Raw genomic sequence first — 18,713 nt, 5'->3', positions numbered from 1 at the left:
GAGGTGTAATCCAAACTGAAGGCTGTAGTCTTTGATCTTCATCAGTAAGTGCTTCAAGTCCTCTTCACTTTCAGCAAGCAAGGTTGTGTCATCTGCTTAACGCAGGTTGTTAATGAGTCTGCTTCCAGTCCTGATGCCACGTTTTTCTTCACATAGTCCAGTGTCTCGGATTATCTGCTCAGCATACAGATTGAATAAGTATGGTGAAAGGATACAGCTCTGATGCATACCTTTCTTAACTTTAAACCATGCAGTATCCCTGTGTTCTGTTCGAATGACTGTTTCTTGGTCTAAGTACAGGTTCCTCATGAGCACAATTAAGTGTTCTGGAATTCCCATTCTCCCCAATTTTATTCATAGTTTATTATGATCCACACAGTCAAATGTCTTTGCATAGTCAATAAAACAGATAAACATCTTTCTGGTATTCTCTGCTTTCAGCCAAGATCCATCTGACATCAGCAATGATATCCCTTCTTCCATGTCCTCTTCTAAATCCGGCCTGAATTTCTGGCAGTTCCCTGTTGATGTACTATTGCAACTGCTTTTGAATGATCTTCAGCAAGATTTTATTTGTGTGTGATATTAATGATATTGTTTGATGATTTCTGCATTCTGTTGGATCACCTTTCTTTGGAATGGACACAAATATGAATGTCTTCTAGTCGGTTGGCCAAGTAGCTGTCTTCCAAATTTCTTAGCATAGATGAGTAAGCACCTCCAGTGCTACATCCGTTTGTTGAAACATCTCAGTTGGTATTCTGTCAATTCCTAGAGCCTTGTTTTTAGCCCTTTCCTTCAGTACAACTTGGACTTCTTCCTTCAATACTACCAGTTCCTGATCATATGCTATTTACCTCCTGAAATGGCTGACCATCAAGCAGTTCTTTTTGGTACAGTGATTCTGTGCATTCCTTCCATCTTCTTTTGATGCTTCCTGCGTCGTTCAGGATTTTCCCCGTAGCGTCCTTCAGTATTGCAACTCGAGGCTTGCATTTTTTTCTTCAATTGTATCAGCTTGAGAAATGCCGAGCATGTTCTTCCCTTTTGGTTTTCCAACTCCAGGTCTTTGCACATTTCATTATAATACTTTGTCTTCTCAAGCCGCCCTTTCAAGTCTTCTGTTCATCATTTTTTTACTTCATCATTTCTTCCTTTTGCTTTAGCTACTCGACGTTCAAGAACAGGTTTCAGAGTCTCTTCTGACATCCATTTTGGTCTTTTCTTTCTTTCCTCTCTTTTTAATGACCTTTTGCTTTCTTCATGTATGATGTCCTTGATGTCATTCCCCAACTTGTCTGGTCTTTGGTTGTTAGTGTTAAGTGTGTCAAATCTGTTTTTGAGATGGTCTCTAAATTCAGGTGGGATGTACTTAAGGTCATATCTTGGCTCTTGGGGACTTGCTCTAATTTTCTTTAGTTTCAGCTTGAACTTGCATCTGAACAGTTGATGGTCTGTTTTGCACTTGGCCCCCGGCCTTGTTCTGACTGATGATATTGAGCTTCTCTATCTCTTTCCACAGATGTGTCGATTTGATTCCTGTGTTCTCCATCCAGTGAGGCCAACGAGTATAGCCGCTGTTTATGTTGTTGAAAATAGTTGGTATTTGCTATGAAGAAGTCGTTGGTCTTGCAAAATTCTGTCAGTTGATCTCTGACATCATTTCTACCACCAAGGCCATATTTTCCAGCTACCAAGACTTTCCTTCTTCTTTGTTTCTGCCTTTGATGTTCCAATCCCCAATGATTATCAGTGCATCTCGATTGCATGTTTGATCAATTTCAGATCCCAAAAATTGGCAAAAATTTTCAATTTCTTCATCTTTGGCATTAGTGGTTGGTGAATAAATTTGAGTAATAGTGGTATTAACTGGGCTTCCTTGTGGGCGTATGGATATTATCCTGTCACTGACAGCATTGTACTTCAGGATAGATGAGGAGTTGAGTTCATCAGGATGGATGAAGGTTGCGTGCCTTCCAACTTGAGGGTCTCATCTTCAGGCACTATTCCAGACAATGTTCCGCTGCTATTCTTGGATTTTCACTAGCCAGTTCTTTTCAGAAGTAGATCACCAGGTCTTTTTTGCCTACTCCATCTTAGTCTGGAAGCTCCACTGAAACCTGTCCACCATGGGTGACTCTTCTGGTATTTGAAATACTAGTGGCATAGCTTCCAGCATCACAGCAACATACAAGCCAGCACAGTATGACAAATTGACAGAGGAGTGGGGTATTATTTCCTAGGTTTTAAAATTACATCTTAATCAGTCTTCTTTCAGGTAATCACTTCACATGTAGTAGAAGAACCTTACAACATATACTCCTGTTCATTTTGCTTCCTCCTCTCCCTCTTTTGTGGTATTGCTGTCAGACATTTTACTTTTATAGATACTATAAACCCACAATACATTGCTACTATTTTTGCTTTAAATAGTCAATTATTTTTAAAGCGATTGAAATTTAGGCAAATTTTTTTCTTTTATTTTTGCCTTAATCTTAACCATTTCTGAAGATCTTTGTTTCTTTATGTAGATCCATGTTTCTGTCTGGTTTCATGTTCCTACTCCATGAAGAACTTCTTTTAACATTTCATGTAGAGAAAGTCTTACGGTAACAAATCCTCTTAGATTTTGTTTGACTGAAAAAGTTACCATTACACTTTCATTTTGAAAAATATTTTTGCTGAGTATTAAAGTCTGGCTTCACAGTTGTGTCAACAGTTTAAAGATGGTTCTCCATTGTCTTCTGGCTGGCATAGTTTCTGATGAGAAGTCTGCTGTCATTCTTTTTCATTGTTCCTCTGTATGGAATGTGTCTTTGTCCTCTGGCTGCCTTCAACAATTTTTCTTTTACTTTTGTGTTTAGTCATTAGAATATGATGTGTGTAAGTGTGTGTATAGTTCTTATTTGTGGGTAATTATTCTGCTTGGGGTCCTCTGAGAGTCTTGAATTTGTGTAGCTCTCTTTGTGCTTATCTTGTTTGAGTTTTGTGGAAGGAACTTCTTGGTTCTGTGGGTTTATGGTTTTCATCAGATTTGGTCATTATTTCCTCGTGGCCCCCATTACCACTTGCCCCGCCCTCTCTAGCTGTGTGCAGTGGGGAGCTGGTCTTGGCTCCATGGTGTCTGGGCCTCATTTGTGCGGGGGGGGGGGGACCTTGACTGATGGGGGCTGGAATCTTCTGGAGAAGTCCACACGCACATGATGGCACCTGTCCCCATCACCGCTCTGTCCCGTCTGTCCTGACTCTCTAAGAGATGCCTCAGTCCCGGCCCATCTGTGTGTTTCTGCCTGGAAAGTTGAGAGCTCCTGTGCTCCTTTGCATCCTCACACCATTGTCCCCTGCCCCCACTTTCTCCATGTGCCCCAGTGCTGTGCATGGCTCGGGGCTGGACCTCTTTTGGGTGGTGAAGGTGCCGAACCAGTAGGGCTCGGGGCTCCACAGTTGCCGCCGTAGCTGCCTACGTTGGGGTAGCTAGTGTGGGAGGGGTAGGCAGAGGTGGTCCCGTGATGGCAGGTTCTGGGAAGCCTTATCCCACAGCTGGAAGTCCACTTGCGATGGGATTCACCTCTGTCCTCTCTCCCCTTCTCCATGCTCTGTCTGCTTTCTCCTCTGCCATGTCCCTCCCTCGCCGTGTGTTTCTGTACGGCCCCTCCTTGTCCTTGTCTCTCTGGGCCTTCCTCCATCCTTGTCATTGTCACTCTCCTCTCTTTGTCTCTCTGTGCCTCCTTTCCTTCTGCCTTCTTCCCTCCTGTTGCCTGCATCTTCGTGGCCTCCCTGCCCTCCTTTCTGTCCCCATCTTTCTGTCCTTCCCTTCCTGCTTCTCCCTATCTGCACTTCTCCTTCTTGGTTCTTCTGCCCTGCATCCCTGCCCTCCCCGGCCAACCCCTGTCCCCGCCCCTCTTGCCCACCAGGCACACAGTGCAGCAGGAGACCAATGCAACCATTGCGGCCAGCACCAGCACCATGAAGCAGCTGTCAGAGCTCCTGCGTGGCTCCTCCCGGGTATGTCCCCTGGAGACCCAGACCACAGGCAAGGAGAGGGGCATCACCTTGGAGGAGAAGCCCCTGGGGCTAGGGGTCTGGCAGAAGGGTGATGGTGGGAGATTGAGGGGCAGAATATTGTTCTGGGCTGGGGCTCTGTTGAGGTCACTGCTTGGATCCAACCCCTGTGTGCAGTACTTCATGCAGTCACTGTCCATGGAGTGCTGCCCCGGGCTGTGGAGAGAGGGGGCTGCACAATGGGGCCCCCACTTAGTGGGCAGACGTTTTAGAGGGGAAAATGATGTGCCTCTGAATGCGGGATCAGGGGCACCCCCACCTGCCATCACCCCACCTCTGCTGCTGCCACTGCAGCTTGCACCCTGCCACCTCCCCATGCCGCCCACCTCCACACCAGGGTCATCTGCCACCACCCCACACTGCCCCCCTCCACACCAGTGCCACCTGCCACCTCCCCATGCCACCTCCCCATGCCACCTATCTCCACACTAGTGCCACCTGCCACCTCCCCATGCCACCCACCTCCTGGCTGTCCACCTCCACACCAGTGCCACCTCCAAACGCCCCTCATGTCAGGACAGACTGTGTCACCACTGCTGTCATTACCTGCACTATTAGGTCACAGACCCCATTGCCACGGTCACGCTTGTCACCGTGCCCACTGCCACCCTCACACCCATGATGCCTTGCAGCCCCTTCACTGTGACCCCACCCTGCCTCCACCAACGTAGCCACTTTCACCCATGCCAGGTGCGGTGCAGCCCTGCCCTTGTCTACACGCCACCCAATCCTGAGATCACCGTGCGCTTGGCACCCAAGATTACATACTGTGAAACCTTGAAATGTTTAGAGCAGGGGTCAGTGGGATGCAGCCCACGGTCCTGCCACCTGTTCTCATGAACAGATTTCCACGGGCACAGCCACGCCCGCCCGTGACACACGTATCCACGTGGCCGCTTTTGTGCTACGACCGCAGAGCTGAGTCGTTGCGACAGAGACCATCTGGTCTCAAAGGCTAAGATGCTCACTCCTTGGCCCTTTGCAGAAGTTTGCCGACCTCGGGTATAGAGGATCTGTCTTAGCCATCTAGCGCTGCTATAACAGAAATACCACAAGTGGATGGCTTCAACAAAGAGAAATTTATTTTCTCACAGTCTCGTAGGTTACAAGTCCAAATTCAGGGCGTCAGCTCCAGGGGAAGGTTTTCTCTGTCAGCTCTAGCGGAAGGTCCTTGTCCTCAACCTTCCCCTGGTCGAGAAGCTTCTCAGGCACAGGGACCCTGGGTCCAAAGGGCACGCTCTGCTCCCAGTGCTGCTTTCTTGGTGGTATGAGGTCCCCAACTCTCTGCTTGCTTCCGTTTTCTTTTATCTCTTGAGAGATAAAAGGTGGTGCAGGCCACACCCCAGGGAGACTCCCTTTACATTGGATCAGGGATGTGACCTGGGTAAGGATGGTGTTACAATCCCAGCCTAATCCTCTTTGATGTAAAAGAACAATCACAAAATGGAGGACAACCAGAGAATGGTGGGAATCATGGCCTAGCCAAACCGATACACACATTTTTTGGGGGACACAATTCAATCCATGACAGGATCCAAAAGTGAGGTTCATCCGTACACTGGGGTGCTATTGAGCAAGAAAGAGGAGTGAAGCACAAATACAGCAACAACAGGGATGGACCCCAAAACTTCACACCCAGTGAGAGAAGCCAGATGAGAAGACCATACATTGCAGTTACATTGAGCTGCAGTGCCCAGAAAATGCACCCACAGGCAGCGAGCAGACGAGCTGGCAGTGGGAGGGGGTCTACCGCAGAAGGGCCCAAGGGAACTTTTGGGGTGACAGAAACACCCTAAGACTAAGTTGTGGTGATGACTGTACAACTGTAGAAGTTTATGAAAAGTTACTGAACGGTGTGCTTACAGCGGAGGGCTTGTGGGGATGTGCGTTCTCCTTTAATAAAGCCATCGGAGGGAAAGCAGACCCAGCTCCCCACGTCATGTCACAGGTGGATAAATCAGACACTAAACAAGGGCGTGAGGGCAGGAGCGGTTCTCCGGGGGCCACGGGCGGACGGTGCCCCAGTCTGAGACCGAGGGAAGCACGGCTGCTGTGCTCTGCTGGCTGCTGCGGCCCGGCGTGGGATGTAGCCTTCTGAGCGGAGGGGCGAATGCTCCCCTGGTGCTGGACCCGGGTGGGATGGCTGTGGCTCGTAATAGAAGGGCATCGTTGTTGTTGTGTGCTGTCGAGGGGATGCCCACGCGTAGTGACCCCGTGGGACAGAGTGGAGCTGCCCCCTAGGGTTTCCTAGGCTGAGGACTTTACAGAAAGCAATGGCCAGGTCTCTGTTCCCCGGAGCCGCTGGATAGGTTTGAACCGCCGACCTTTCGGTTAGCAGCCGGGTGATTCACCGTCTCTCCAGCAGGGCTCCTTCTGGGCGACATGACGGTCAGCGTTTGCTGAGGGTCGGCAGGGTTGGTGTTCGTGTGGCCTGTCCGTGGGCACGTCTGTTCTCTGTCCTTTGACTTGTTCACCTGTTCACTCGCTCACAATGTTTACTGAGCACCTGTGACATGAGGTGCGGGGCCAAGCCCCAAAGTATGGTGGGCTGTGATTCCGAAAGGTGTTTCTGTAGCACAAGAACAATCTAGTCAAGCGTGTGGTTTTCCAGTGAAGTTCATTACGGATCTGTTCAATTCAGAGGGCACTTATTAAGTGCCAACTGTGTCTTCAACTTTGTAGGGGTGTAAACACATGGATGGAGTCCCTGGGTGGTGCAAATGGTTAATGTGCTTGGCTGCTAACCAAGAGGTTGGAGGTCCGAGTCCACTCAGAGACACCACGGAAGAAAGGCCTGGCAATCTACTTCTGAAAGATCAGCCATTGAAAACCGTATGGAGCACAGTTCTACTCTGACACACATGGGGTTGCCGTGAGTCAGGGTCAACTTGACGGGAGCTGGTTAAACACCTAGATAAGAAGTGGTCCCTTACACTGTGGAACAAAGTCAAGTGTAAGAGTAGCCGCCCGGCCGTGGGAGGTTCACTCCACACAGGCCCTCTCACCTTGGGAGGTTCACCTCACACCAGCCCTCCCACCTTGGGAGGTTCACCCCACACTGACACGGTGCTAAACCTTCACTAGTCCTCCTGGCAGTGCCACTGGCTAGGGACCTGGCTTAGTTCCTTAGTGCTGCTGTAACAAATACCACAAAGGGGTGGCTTTAACAGACAGAAATTTATTTTCTCACAGTTTAGGAGACAAGAGGTCCAAATTCAGGGTATCAGCTCTAGGGGAAGGCTTTCTCTCCCTTTCAGCTCTGGAGGAAGGTCCTTTGCAGCTTTTGTTCCTTGGTTCCTTGATGATCTTCATGTGGCATCTCTTCCCCCATGTCTGCTTGCGTTTATGCCTAATCTGCTTTTTTCATATCACAAAGGTGATTGGCTTTAAACATACCCTACACTGATAAGAGTCTCAATAACACAAAAAAACCCTCTTCCCAAATGGGATTACACCCACAGGCATAAAGGTTAGGATTTATAACACATAATTTTTGGGCGACTCAATTCAGTCCATAGCAGGGCCCTCACCCCCTTCTTACAGGGAAGGAAGCTCGGAGCATGACATGTCCAGGCCCTCACAGTCAGGAGCAGCCCTGGCTTGGCTTGAACCCGTGTCTGCCCGGCCCAGAGCCCATGGTCTTGGAAGCTCTGTGCACCATGAGGGCAGTGGCAGTGTATCGTGAGTTCCTCGGGAGCTCAGAGGGATCACTGTCAGCCAAGCTCACCCATCCATCTGCTCACCCACCCATCCAAGAAACTAGCAGACAGTTCTCAAACACAGCTCCAAGCCAGATGTGGGAGAAAGAGACCTCTTTGAGCTCCCACAGCCTTGTGGGAGGACAGAATGTAAATTAGGAAGCATCCATTGTTATCAGAAAGTTCCTCAGGGGTTGTGCAGGCCATGTGGGGGCTCAGTGGCAGGGGGAGACTTTCTGCATGTCTGGCCCAGGAAGGCTTCCTGGAGGAGGTGACATTGAATTGCGTCTTAAAGCCGGGTGGCACCCCACAAACAGTGAAGGAGGGGAACATAGGTGTGGGGGCTTAGCAGCTGCCTGAGCGTCATCTGGGCTCAGCAAAGGCCTGCAGGATGCTGTGTGAGCCGAAGAGGATGTGGGTTCAAGGTATAATGACTAATAAAGGCAGCGTGTGTGTGTGTAAGGCTATTGGAAGAGGAAGGCAGGAGGCTGGTTATAGCCACTTCCAAAGGGGAAACTGAGGGAGGCTTCCCAGGTTGTCTGGGTTTGAATCAGACCCAACATAGCAGGCACTCAGTACCTGTTTATTGCATTGGAGAATGAATGAGTGGATGGATGAGTGAATGAATGAATGAATGAATTCTCATGAGTGGAGAGTGCTGAGAGCCCCTTCCAGGTGGAGGAAGGTACGGGGAGGGTGATCATGGTGCAAGGGCACACAGTGAGCAGTCCTGGGCACATGGGGTGCTAATTACAAGGGCACACGGTGAGCAGCCCTGGGCACACGGGGTGCTAATTACAAGGGCACACAGTAAACAGCCCTGGGCACACGGGGTGCTAATTACAAGGGCACACGGTGAGCAGCCCTGGGCACACGGGGTGCTAATTACAAGAGCATACAGTGAACAGTCCTGGGCACACGGGGTGCTAATTACAAGGGCACATGGTGGGCAGTCCTGGACATGCAAGGTGCTAATTACAAGGGCACAAAGTGAGGAGCCCTGGGCACATGGGGTGCTAATTACAAGAGCACATGGTGAGCAGCCCTGGGCACACGGGGTGCTAATTACAAGGGCACACAGTGAACAGTCCTGGGCACACGGGGTGCTAATTACAAGGGCACACGGTGAGCAGCCCTGGGCACACGGGGTGCTAATTACAAGGCCTCATGGAGCTCTGGAGCTCTGCAGAGCTTCAGCTACATGGAAAACCACTTGAGCCATATGCTGCAAGCATGGTAAAAGGCGTCCATAGAAAGGCTTATCCCATTCTGACGTGACCTGTTGGCTTGCCCACCTCCACCCTCATTCTCATCCATGTGGTGAATAGTGGGTGCGTGGTGACGTGGAGGGACAGAGTCCAGGCTGGGCCTCCCCAGAGGCATCCCTGGCTGGGAATAGGCGTCCCTGTGATTTGGGACCCAGGATCAGGGGAGTGGCCCCTCCCAGGGGATCACAGGAGATGCTGGGACGAAGAGGGGGCTAGGATCTATGTCTGGGTCCACGTTCGAGGAAACTGGGGACTGGCATGGCCTCGTTTGTGCTGGTTCTGTGTGGTGAGAGACGAGGCTGGGGCTCCCAACAGTCCATTGATGCTCGTAGAAAACCAGAGCAGGCAGAGCCAGCTTCCTTATGATTCCTTGAGTACCAGCTGTGTGCCCAACTTCATTCTGGGCACTGGGATGCGGTGGGGACCAAGACAGATGTGACCCCTTCCAGCAGGGAAGGCGTGGGGTGGAGAAGTGGAGGCAATGAGGAGTTGGAGGGAGGTTGGATGGTGAGATGTGGTGATGGGAGGGATGGTTTGTTGATTGCAGTTCTGATGGTCAGGGGCCTGGGGTCAGGGCCTTGCTCCACCACCTGTGCAGCCTTGAACAAGCCACTTAGAACTGGGGGCCAAGGTCTGCTGAGCTGCACTGGGGGGGTGCTAGTTCTTATCTAACAGGGTAGTTGTGGGGTTAGACATGTGTCACGTGCTCAGAGGAGTACTGCTGGTGAAGAGGTGTGTGTGGAATTGAGTGGTGACGGTGTCTGCGGTGGTGCTGGCTGCGCCTGCGGAGCTGCTCCGGTGATGGAACTGATGGTAATGGGGGTGATGAAGTAGATGGTCAGGAGCCTAATTCTGACAGTGGGGATGGTGATGATGGTGGGAGGCTGGTGATGGATGGAGAAGGCTTGGTGTAGGCACAGCCAGGAGGGACAGAGGTGCACAAGGAGAGTTGGGAACTGAGGCATACCCCAGGGTTGGAGGGGGCTGTGGGAGGCAGACCAGTCCTCAGCTTCCTATTTAAGCCACACTTCTATCTGCAGCAGGAGCGTCTTCAGCTGGACCGCCTGAAAAATCAGCTGTCAGATGCCATTCAGCGCTACGGAGTCGTGCAGAAGGTGAGGCCCCTGCAGGTAGGGGTCTCAGGTCAGGCCAGGTAGGGATGGAGCCCCAGTCCCTTGAGTACCCACTCTGGCTGCCTCATCCCTGGGCTGGCCCCAGAGCAGGGGAAGGTACCAGTCTTTGGGCCTCCTACAAATAGGGGGTCGTTTGTCCTTGGCATGTGTAGTAAAGGAACTTCACCTTCTGAAGTCCTCCCCAAGAGGCTATCTCACAACAGCCTCCTGGGAGGTGGAAGAGCAGGTATCACCTGTTCGGGCAGGTGAGGAAACTGAGACCCAGAGAGCTTAAGCGCATCGATGGAGGCCGTCTAGCAACTCATGGGCAGAACGTAGTCAAGAGCCCAGTTTTCCTGAGACCCAGGACAGTTGCTTTCTCTCAGGGAGCCAAAGGTGTGTTTTGCTGCCGTTCAGTGTCCAAAAGCTTGTGTTTATCTGACCGTTTCTTCTCTCCTCCCCACCTTGTTTTGTTCTTCCTATTTCCCTTCCCTTGTACTTTTTCCAACAGAAAATTGCGGAAAAATCCAGAGCACTGCTTCCCACAGCGCAGAGGGGTGGCAAACAGGTGGGTGATGAGTATTTACCATGGTCAGTGGGTGTTAGGGGACAGCACAGAATCCATTGCCATTTGTGCTCTAGGGAAGAGCAGGAAGGACCGAGGGCAGGGGCCCTGTCTGAGGAGGTTTGCTTGGACAAATAACCTCTTAAAAATTGGCATTTTGACCTTAGGTCTCTAGCACAAGGCCTGACACAGGGTAAGCTTCCCAGTAATGGTTGGCAGTTTCACTGCTATAAAGGACTGACTTGTACCAGACTAACATTCCTGTCAAGAACAAACTATACAACTCGGATTAACATACATACACGCACACACACACGCACGTGCACACACACACACACACAACAGTTTGAACACATCAGAGAGGAAGCAAGGCAGCCAGGTCTTGATAGGCAAAGATTCCAAAAAAACGGGAAATGTGCACTGAGATGAGCACTGTGCTCGTCACCACTTCCTTCCCACCCCCTGGGCATTTTATGATTTGTGTCTCAGCATGTTGAGACTGAACAGAAGGTGATGTCCTGGAGCTTCAGCAGTCTTGGGCTGAGGAGACAAAAATTAGAGTTCAGGGCTCCTAAGACAGCCAACACTGAAGGAATCAAAATTCTGGAGAAAAATGATTATAAAACTCTGTGTGCAATTTCCCCTTGAGATAGATAGTTGCTGATTCATTAGGTCTACAGGCGTGTTGTGAGAGGCCAAGAGACCAAGCAAAAAGCAGTTCCCAAGAAGTTAAACAGAGATTGAGGCACTCAGGATGCTAAAGAGACAAAAGTTAGAGTTCAGGGCCCATCAAGTAAGAGGGGCTCTTTTAAACACCACCAGGTTTCAGATGAGACCCTGAAGGGAGTAAGATAAACCAGAAATAGACCAGCCCTCACAAAACCTGAAACACAACTTTGAATCATATTCGTCTCTGTCTGCCTGAAGACAAAGGAATCCTCCCTGGAGAAAAAGTCCATCATCTTGAGCCACTATATTTATTCATACACAATGTCTGGCATTTAATCCAAAATTACTAGGTATACCAGGTAAGAGGATTGAATTATTAAAGCCAAGAAAAAAAATGATTGAGTAGAAACTGACCTACAGGTGATTCGGATATTGGAGTAATCAGACATGTACATTAAAATAACTATTATTCATATGTTAAAGAAAATAGATGAAAAGAGATTTTCACCAGAGAACTTAAATCTTAAAAAAAAAAAAAAAATGTAAATTCTAATATTGAGCAATACTAGAATGGAAAAATAACTAAAATTAAGAATTCAGTAGATTGGTTAAATAGCAAATTAGACACAACAGAAGAAAGACTTAGTGAATGAGAAGGTATGGCATAAGAAAACACCTATACTGAAAACAGAGGGAAAAAAAGGTAAAAAATCTAGGAAAGAGTATAATTGGAGCCCTACATTAACGAGAGAGAGAATGGGTAGATGCAATATTTGGAAAGATAATGGTAGAGAATTTTTGAAAACTATCCAAATATTTCAAGCCACAGAAGGAGCTCCATGATAAATAAGATAAATACAAAGAAAAATACCCTTAGTCACATGGTAATAAAAATTTGAAAATCAAAAACAAAGAGAAAATTTTAAAAGCAGATTAAAGCCAGAGGAAAAGTCCTATTATTTGTAAAGGGAGGAGAAGATGGACACCTGACTTCTTAAAAGAAACTGTGGAAGCTAGAAGACAATGGAAAGACCTCTTTAAAGTGTTAAAAGAAAATAACTCCCAGCTTAGAATTCTACATCTGGTGAAAATATTCTTCAGTAATCAAGGTGACGTGAAAAGATTTTTAAAGAAGCAAAAACTGAGAGAGTTTATCATTAACAACTCTCTGAAGTGGAAAAAGAAAAATTATCACAGATGGAAGTACAGTAAAATGTCAATTCAACCAGAAGACGTAGAATCCTAAATGTGTATGTACCTAATAACTTAACCTCAAAATATGCAAAGCAAAAATTGACTAAAAGAAAAATAATAAATCCACAGTCATAGCTGGAAATTTTAGCATGTCTTACTCTAAGTTATTGATAAAACAAACAGACAAAAATGCAAAAGAGTTCGGCAATACTATTAATCACCTTGACCTAATTGATATTTATGACACCGTAGCCAGCCACTAAAGAATATATATTTCTCTCAAGATGTAAGGGTTGGGCAGGAAAAAACAAACTGTGCTTCGCAGACACCGTGATTGTGTGTATAGAAGATTTGAATGAATCTGTAGATGGACCACTAGAATTAGTAAGTGAAGGTAGCAGGATTACTGGTGCTGGGTCAGTGTACAAGAAGACATTGTATATGCTAGCAAAAGACAATTTGGAACTGAAATTTAAAAACAGATACCATTTATAGTAGCATCAGAACTAGGATGAAATCTATGAACAGGTGTGTAAGGACTCTACATCAAAAAACTACAAAACATTGCTGAAAGAAATTAACGAAGATCTATACTAAGTTGTACTGAAGCATTAGCAAAAAATAAGGCTCCAGGAATTGACCAATACCAATTGAGATGTTTCAACAAATGGATGCAGTGCTGGAAGCACTCACTCATCTATGCCGAGAAATTTGGAAGTCAGCTATCTGGCCAACCAACTGGAAGACATCTGTATTTGTGCTCATTCCAAAGAAGGGTGATCCAACAGAATGTGGAAATTGTCTAACAATATCATTAATATCACACACAAGTAAAATTTTGCTGAATATCATTCAAAAACTACTGCAGCAGTACATTAATGGGAACTGCCAGAGATTCAAGCCAGATTCAGAAGAGGACATGGAACCAAGGATATCATTGCTGATATGAGATGGATCCTGCCTGAAAGCAGAGAATACCAGAAAGATGTTTACCTGTGTTTCATTGACTATGCAAAGGCATCCAACTGTGCAGATCATAACAAATTATGGATAACATTGCAAAGAATGGGAATTCCAGAACACTTAGTTGTGCTCATGAGGAACCTGTGCATAGACCAAGAAGGCGTTTTTGGAACAGAACAAGGGGATACTGCTTGGTTTAAAGTCAGGAAAGGTGTGCGTCAGGGTTGTATCCTTTCACCATACTTATTCAATCTGTATTCTGAGCAAATAATCAGAGAAGCTGGGCTACGTGAAGAAGAACGGGACATCAGGATTGGAGGAAGACTCATTAACAACCTGCGATATGCAGATGACACATCTTGCTAGCTGAAAGTGAGGAGGACTTGAAACTCTTACTGATGAAGATCAAAGACCACAGCCTTCCAACATAAAGAAAACAAAAATCCTCACAACTGGATGAACAAGCAACATCATGATAACCGGAGAAAAGATTGAAGTTGTCAAAGATTTCATTTTACTTGGATCCACAGTCAACACCCATGGTAGCAGCAGTCAAGAAATCCAACGACATATTGCATTGGGCAAATTTGCTGCAAAAGACCTCTTATAAAGTATTAAAAACCAAAGATACCACATTGAGGACTAAGTGTGTCTGACCCAAGCCATGATATTTTCAGTCGCCTCATATGCATGTGAAAAAGCTGGACAATGAATAAGGAAAACTGAAGAATAATTGACACATTTGAATTACAGTGTTGGTGAAGAATATTGATTGTACCACAGATTGCCAGAAGAGCAAACAAATCTGTCTTGGAAGAAGTACAGCCAGAATGCTCCTTGAAAGTGAGGATGGCAAGACTTCATCTCACGTACTTTGGACATGTTATCAGGAGGGACCAGTCTCTGGAGAAGGACATCATGCTTGGTGAAGTAGAGGGTCAGTGAAAAAGAGGAAGACCCTCAAAGAGATATATTAACACAGTGGCTGCAACACTGGGCTCAAGCATAACAATGATTGTGAGGATGGCGCAGGACTGGGCACTGTTTTTTTCTGTTGTACGTAGGGTCGCTGTGAGTCAGAACCGACTTGACGGCACCTGCCAACAATAACAACACCATTTTTACAGACTGGCTCTTACCAGATGGATCTGTAGCTTCAATACAAATAAAATAAAAATCACAGCAGGTTTTGAGAGTGTTTGTGTGTACACGTGAACTGTCAAGTTGATTCTAAAATGTATATGGAAATATATTGTTGTTCGTTGCCGTCAAGTAGATTCTGACTCATGGTGACCCCTCGTGTGGAGAGTAGAACTGCTCCATAGGGTTTTCAAGGCTATGACCTTTTGGAAGCAGATTGCCAGGCCCTTTTTCTGAGATGCCTCTGGGTGGGTTCGAACTGCCAGCCTTTCATCTAGTAGGTGAGCGCTTAACCCTTTACACAACCCAGGGGCTGCTATATGGAAATATAAAGGACCCAAAATAGTGAAGACAATTTTAAAAAAGAACAAATCTGGAGGATTTACACTGCCAGGTATCAGAACATAATATAAAGCTACAGAAATTAAAACAGTGTGTTAGACAAGCAGGCCAGAAGGAACAGAACAGAGCTCAGATGCAAACCTACACGTTCATGATCATCTGGTTTATGACAGAGCTGCACGTCCATCATGCAGTGGGATACAGATGGTTTCTTCAGGAGTGGGTACTGGATTCACTGAATATCTGTACTGGGGAAGAAAGGTCCTTTGCCTTGGCCTCACTCCATGCACAAAACCCACTTCCAGCTAGATCGTAGACCTAAATGTGAATGTTAAGACAATAAAGCTTCTAAAGATAGCATAGGAGGCTGTCTTCACATCTTTACGGTAGGCAGATTTTCTTACATACACGCAAAAGCACTAATCATAAGGAGAAACACGGCTAAACCAGACTTTGTTAAAATTAAGACACCATTCCCATTGCTGTCAAGTCGATTCTGACTCATAGCGACCCTATAGGACAGAGTAGAACTTCCCCATAGGGTTGCCAAGGAGCAGTCAGTGGATTTGAACTGATGACCTTTTGGTTGTCATCTGAGCTTCTAACCACTGTGCCACCAGGGCTCCAAGACACCATTAAGAGAGCAAAAAGTCTACCAACAGATTTGAGAGAAGATATTTACACAACTCATATCTGAAAAGGACTGATGTCCTCATACGTAAAGAGCTTTTACAAATCAATAAGAAAAAGGAAGACAACCCAATTTAAAAGCAAAAATGGGCAAACACCTTAAATAGGCATTTCACAAAAGAGGAATAAACATATGAAAGTATGCTCAACATCATTAACCATCAGAAAAATACAAAATAAACCGATGACGATGTATTACTCCATACTACCTCACACTCACCAAAGTAGTTAAATACACGCAAACACACACACAAAACACCTGTAAATACCAAGCATTGGCTAGGATATGGGGGAGTTAAAAGTTTGTGAATGCAAATTATTACAACTCCTTTGGAAAACGTTTGAATATACCTACTGAAGTTAAATGCTTTCTTACCTATCCTGTTGCAATTTCAGCCCAAGTGTATACCACTGGAAATCTATATATGTGACCACCAAAAGTCACAGAGAGGCGTGCTGATAGCAGCGCCACATACAGTGGCAAAAACCTGGGACCAGGCCAGGGCCTGTCAGCAGTGGAATGGCTAAATAATTTGTGGTGAATTCACACAATGGCGCGGTTTTTGTTAGTTGCTGTTGAGTTAATTGCAGTTGACGGGGACCCCGTGTGTGCAGAGGAGAATTACTTCATAGGGTTTTCAAGACTGTGGCCTCTCGGAAGCAGATCACCACGCCTGTTTCTGAGGCATCATGTGTGGGTTTGAACCGCCATGCTTTGGGCCAGTAGTCACCGGGGACTCCTGATACAGGGGGAGCCTATATGGCAATAAAAGGATGAACTCCTGCTACCAAGGTCCACGATGAAGCTCAGACTTATCATTGAGGGAAAGAAGCCTTTGACCGGAGGGGATACTCTGTAGGATTCCATTAGACAGCGACCAAGACCAGGCCAAACTGACAGATGACGTTAGAAGCCTTTGATCAGGGTGTGACAGTGACTGGAGGGCCGAGGGGGGCTTCGAGTCTGGCAAAAAGTTCTGTGTCTTAACTGGAAAGTCTTTCCTTTGTGAGAATTCATAGAGCTGTACACTCAAGACGCGTGCATTTAGCTATAATGTGATATACTCTACTAAAAAATAAAATAAATAAAAAGGACAAATCCTGTAGAATCCCACTTATCTGAAATAGGCAAATGCTCGGAGACCAGAGCTTCCTGGGGTCACCAGGGCAGGAGGGGCGGGGGAGTCACTGCTTTGGGGCACCGGGCTTCTGGTAATGGCGGTCGAATAATTGACACAACTTGATGACTGTCATCAGTGTCACTGAATTACACATGTGAAAATGGTTGAGTTGGCAAATGTTTTGTTATATGTGTATTTTTTACCACAATAAAATAAAATAAAACATAACAGAGCAGGGCATGGCCCACGGTGCTGCAGGGGCATTATCAAGGTTTGGATTATGTGCAGGAGTTTTGAAAGCCATCAATAGTGAGGTGACCTGCTGCTCAAAGAAGAGCTGGCTGCTGAGGTGGCCTCGCAGGCTTGAGGGTGGCTGTCCCCAGGCCCGAGCGGCCCCCGCAGATGGAGAGCGCCCGTGCCGGCTGGTGTTGGTGGGTGTGCGTGAGCTCAGAGCCCACGGCCTGGGGACTTAGCTGGGCTCAGGGTGAGTCAGAGATGGCCCAGGCCTGGCGCGGGTCAGACTCCGCTAAGGAGCAGTGTCCCCGAGCAGAGCTGTGACGATCCAGTGTGGGGACAGTTCACAGTGGTGGGTTCTGCACCACTCCTGACCATTGGCCAACACTGCCTAGATTTTCACTGGAAGTCTGTGGTTCCCAGGCTGCGGAGGTAAAACTAAGCTTCCCCACACAGCCGCTGGAGAGCCCGCAGCAGGTGTCCCTGGCTGGGTGTAGGGCAGACAGCTGCTCTTGTCTTCAGGCCCTACCCAAAACCAAACCCAACCCTGTGCCATCCAGAGGTCCTTGGTACCTCTTCCTGAAACTGAAGACCGAGGGCCAGGTTCCACAGCCCTTCCAGCTCTGCCATCCCAGGATTTGACGCATCTCCGGAAACTTCCATCGGCTAGCGAATGGTACCAGTCCCATTCAGAGAAACGATGACCAGCCTGGGGCTGAGCCTGTGTGTGGATGGCATGTGCCCTGACCTGCCCGCCTGTGCAGGCTGGGGTCAGAGAGTCTGGGAAGACACCTGTGTCCAGAGGCCCAAGCCCTGGGCCCAGCCCGCATCTGCGCCGTGTGGCGTCCTGCTTGCGTGGAGGCGGGCCAGCTGAGGGGAGCCCAAGCTTCCTCTCTTCTCACGGGAATGCTCTCAGCTTCCCCAGTGTCGCCTGGATTGTGTGTCTCTCCTGTATGTGTCAGAGCGTTCCTCACCCTCAGCCGTGGAGGGAGGAGAAAGCCGCCTTTGTCTGCTGGCGGCTGGAAAACCATCCCATGGTCCGGCCCCTCTGCCGCCGACACCTGGCGGCAAATCCCTGATCCCAGCTTTGGCACTAAAGACCCAAATCGAACCTTTGTGAGGAGAAGAAAGGCGTGCGCTGTGATCCTTCCAGAGAAGGGCTGAGGAGGGTCCAGCCTGTAAGCCGTTCTTTCCATCCATCTTTGTCTTGAGCTGCTGGAGAGGGCAGCACTGTACCTCCTCTTCCCAGCGGCCAGCCTGCTCCCGCCTGGAGGGGAGGTGGTGGGCCTGCCTGCTCCCGCGTGGAGGGGAGGTGGTGGGCCTGCCTCCAGTGGCAGAGGAGGGGGAGGTCCAGTAGGTGCTGCTGTGACCCTCGCCCAAGTCAGCCGCCTCCCTGGGCCTCCGTGCCGCGTCCTGATACCACGCTGAGCCCCAACCCCGGGCAGACTCCTCGGGCTTCTTTCCTGCCCCCTCCATCTCCTGAAGGCCTCACCCCCACACCCCGCCAACACACCCGGGGTGGGCCCACGACACCAGGCCCATGGCTGTTGGGAGCCTCCCCGAAGACCCCAAATCCCGGGACAGTTACACAGCGTGAGTCACGTTTTCTTCACCTGGCATGGTTGAGTCCTTCGTTTTAACTGTTTTGTGCGTGG

The 18,713-nt window shown here is 48.1% G+C and overlaps 1 protein-coding gene across 1 annotated transcript in view; it reads left to right on the top strand.

The window, feature by feature from the left end:
- TSNARE1 (t-SNARE domain containing 1) overlaps nt 1–18,713 on the top strand; it is a 133,803-nt gene that overhangs the window by 44,128 nt on the left and 70,962 nt on the right. The window contains exons 6-9 of the mRNA XM_004387368.1: nt 3,915–3,991; nt 8,204–8,214; nt 10,051–10,143; nt 10,652–10,708. Of these exons, the coding sequence (XP_004387425.1) occupies nt 3,915–3,991; nt 8,204–8,214; nt 10,051–10,143; nt 10,652–10,708 (238 nt within the window). The remainder of the gene's footprint in view (nt 1–3,914; nt 3,992–8,203; nt 8,215–10,050; nt 10,144–10,651; nt 10,709–18,713) is intronic.

Source organism: Trichechus manatus, unplaced genomic scaffold, assembly GCF_000243295.1.
Source record: "Trichechus manatus latirostris isolate Lorelei unplaced genomic scaffold, TriManLat1.0 scaffold00185, whole genome shotgun sequence".
Classification (NCBI taxonomy): domain Eukaryota; kingdom Metazoa; phylum Chordata; class Mammalia; order Sirenia; family Trichechidae; genus Trichechus; species Trichechus manatus.
Note: the sequence above shows the minus strand (reverse complement) of the source record. Positions and strands in the feature narration are given on the sequence as shown.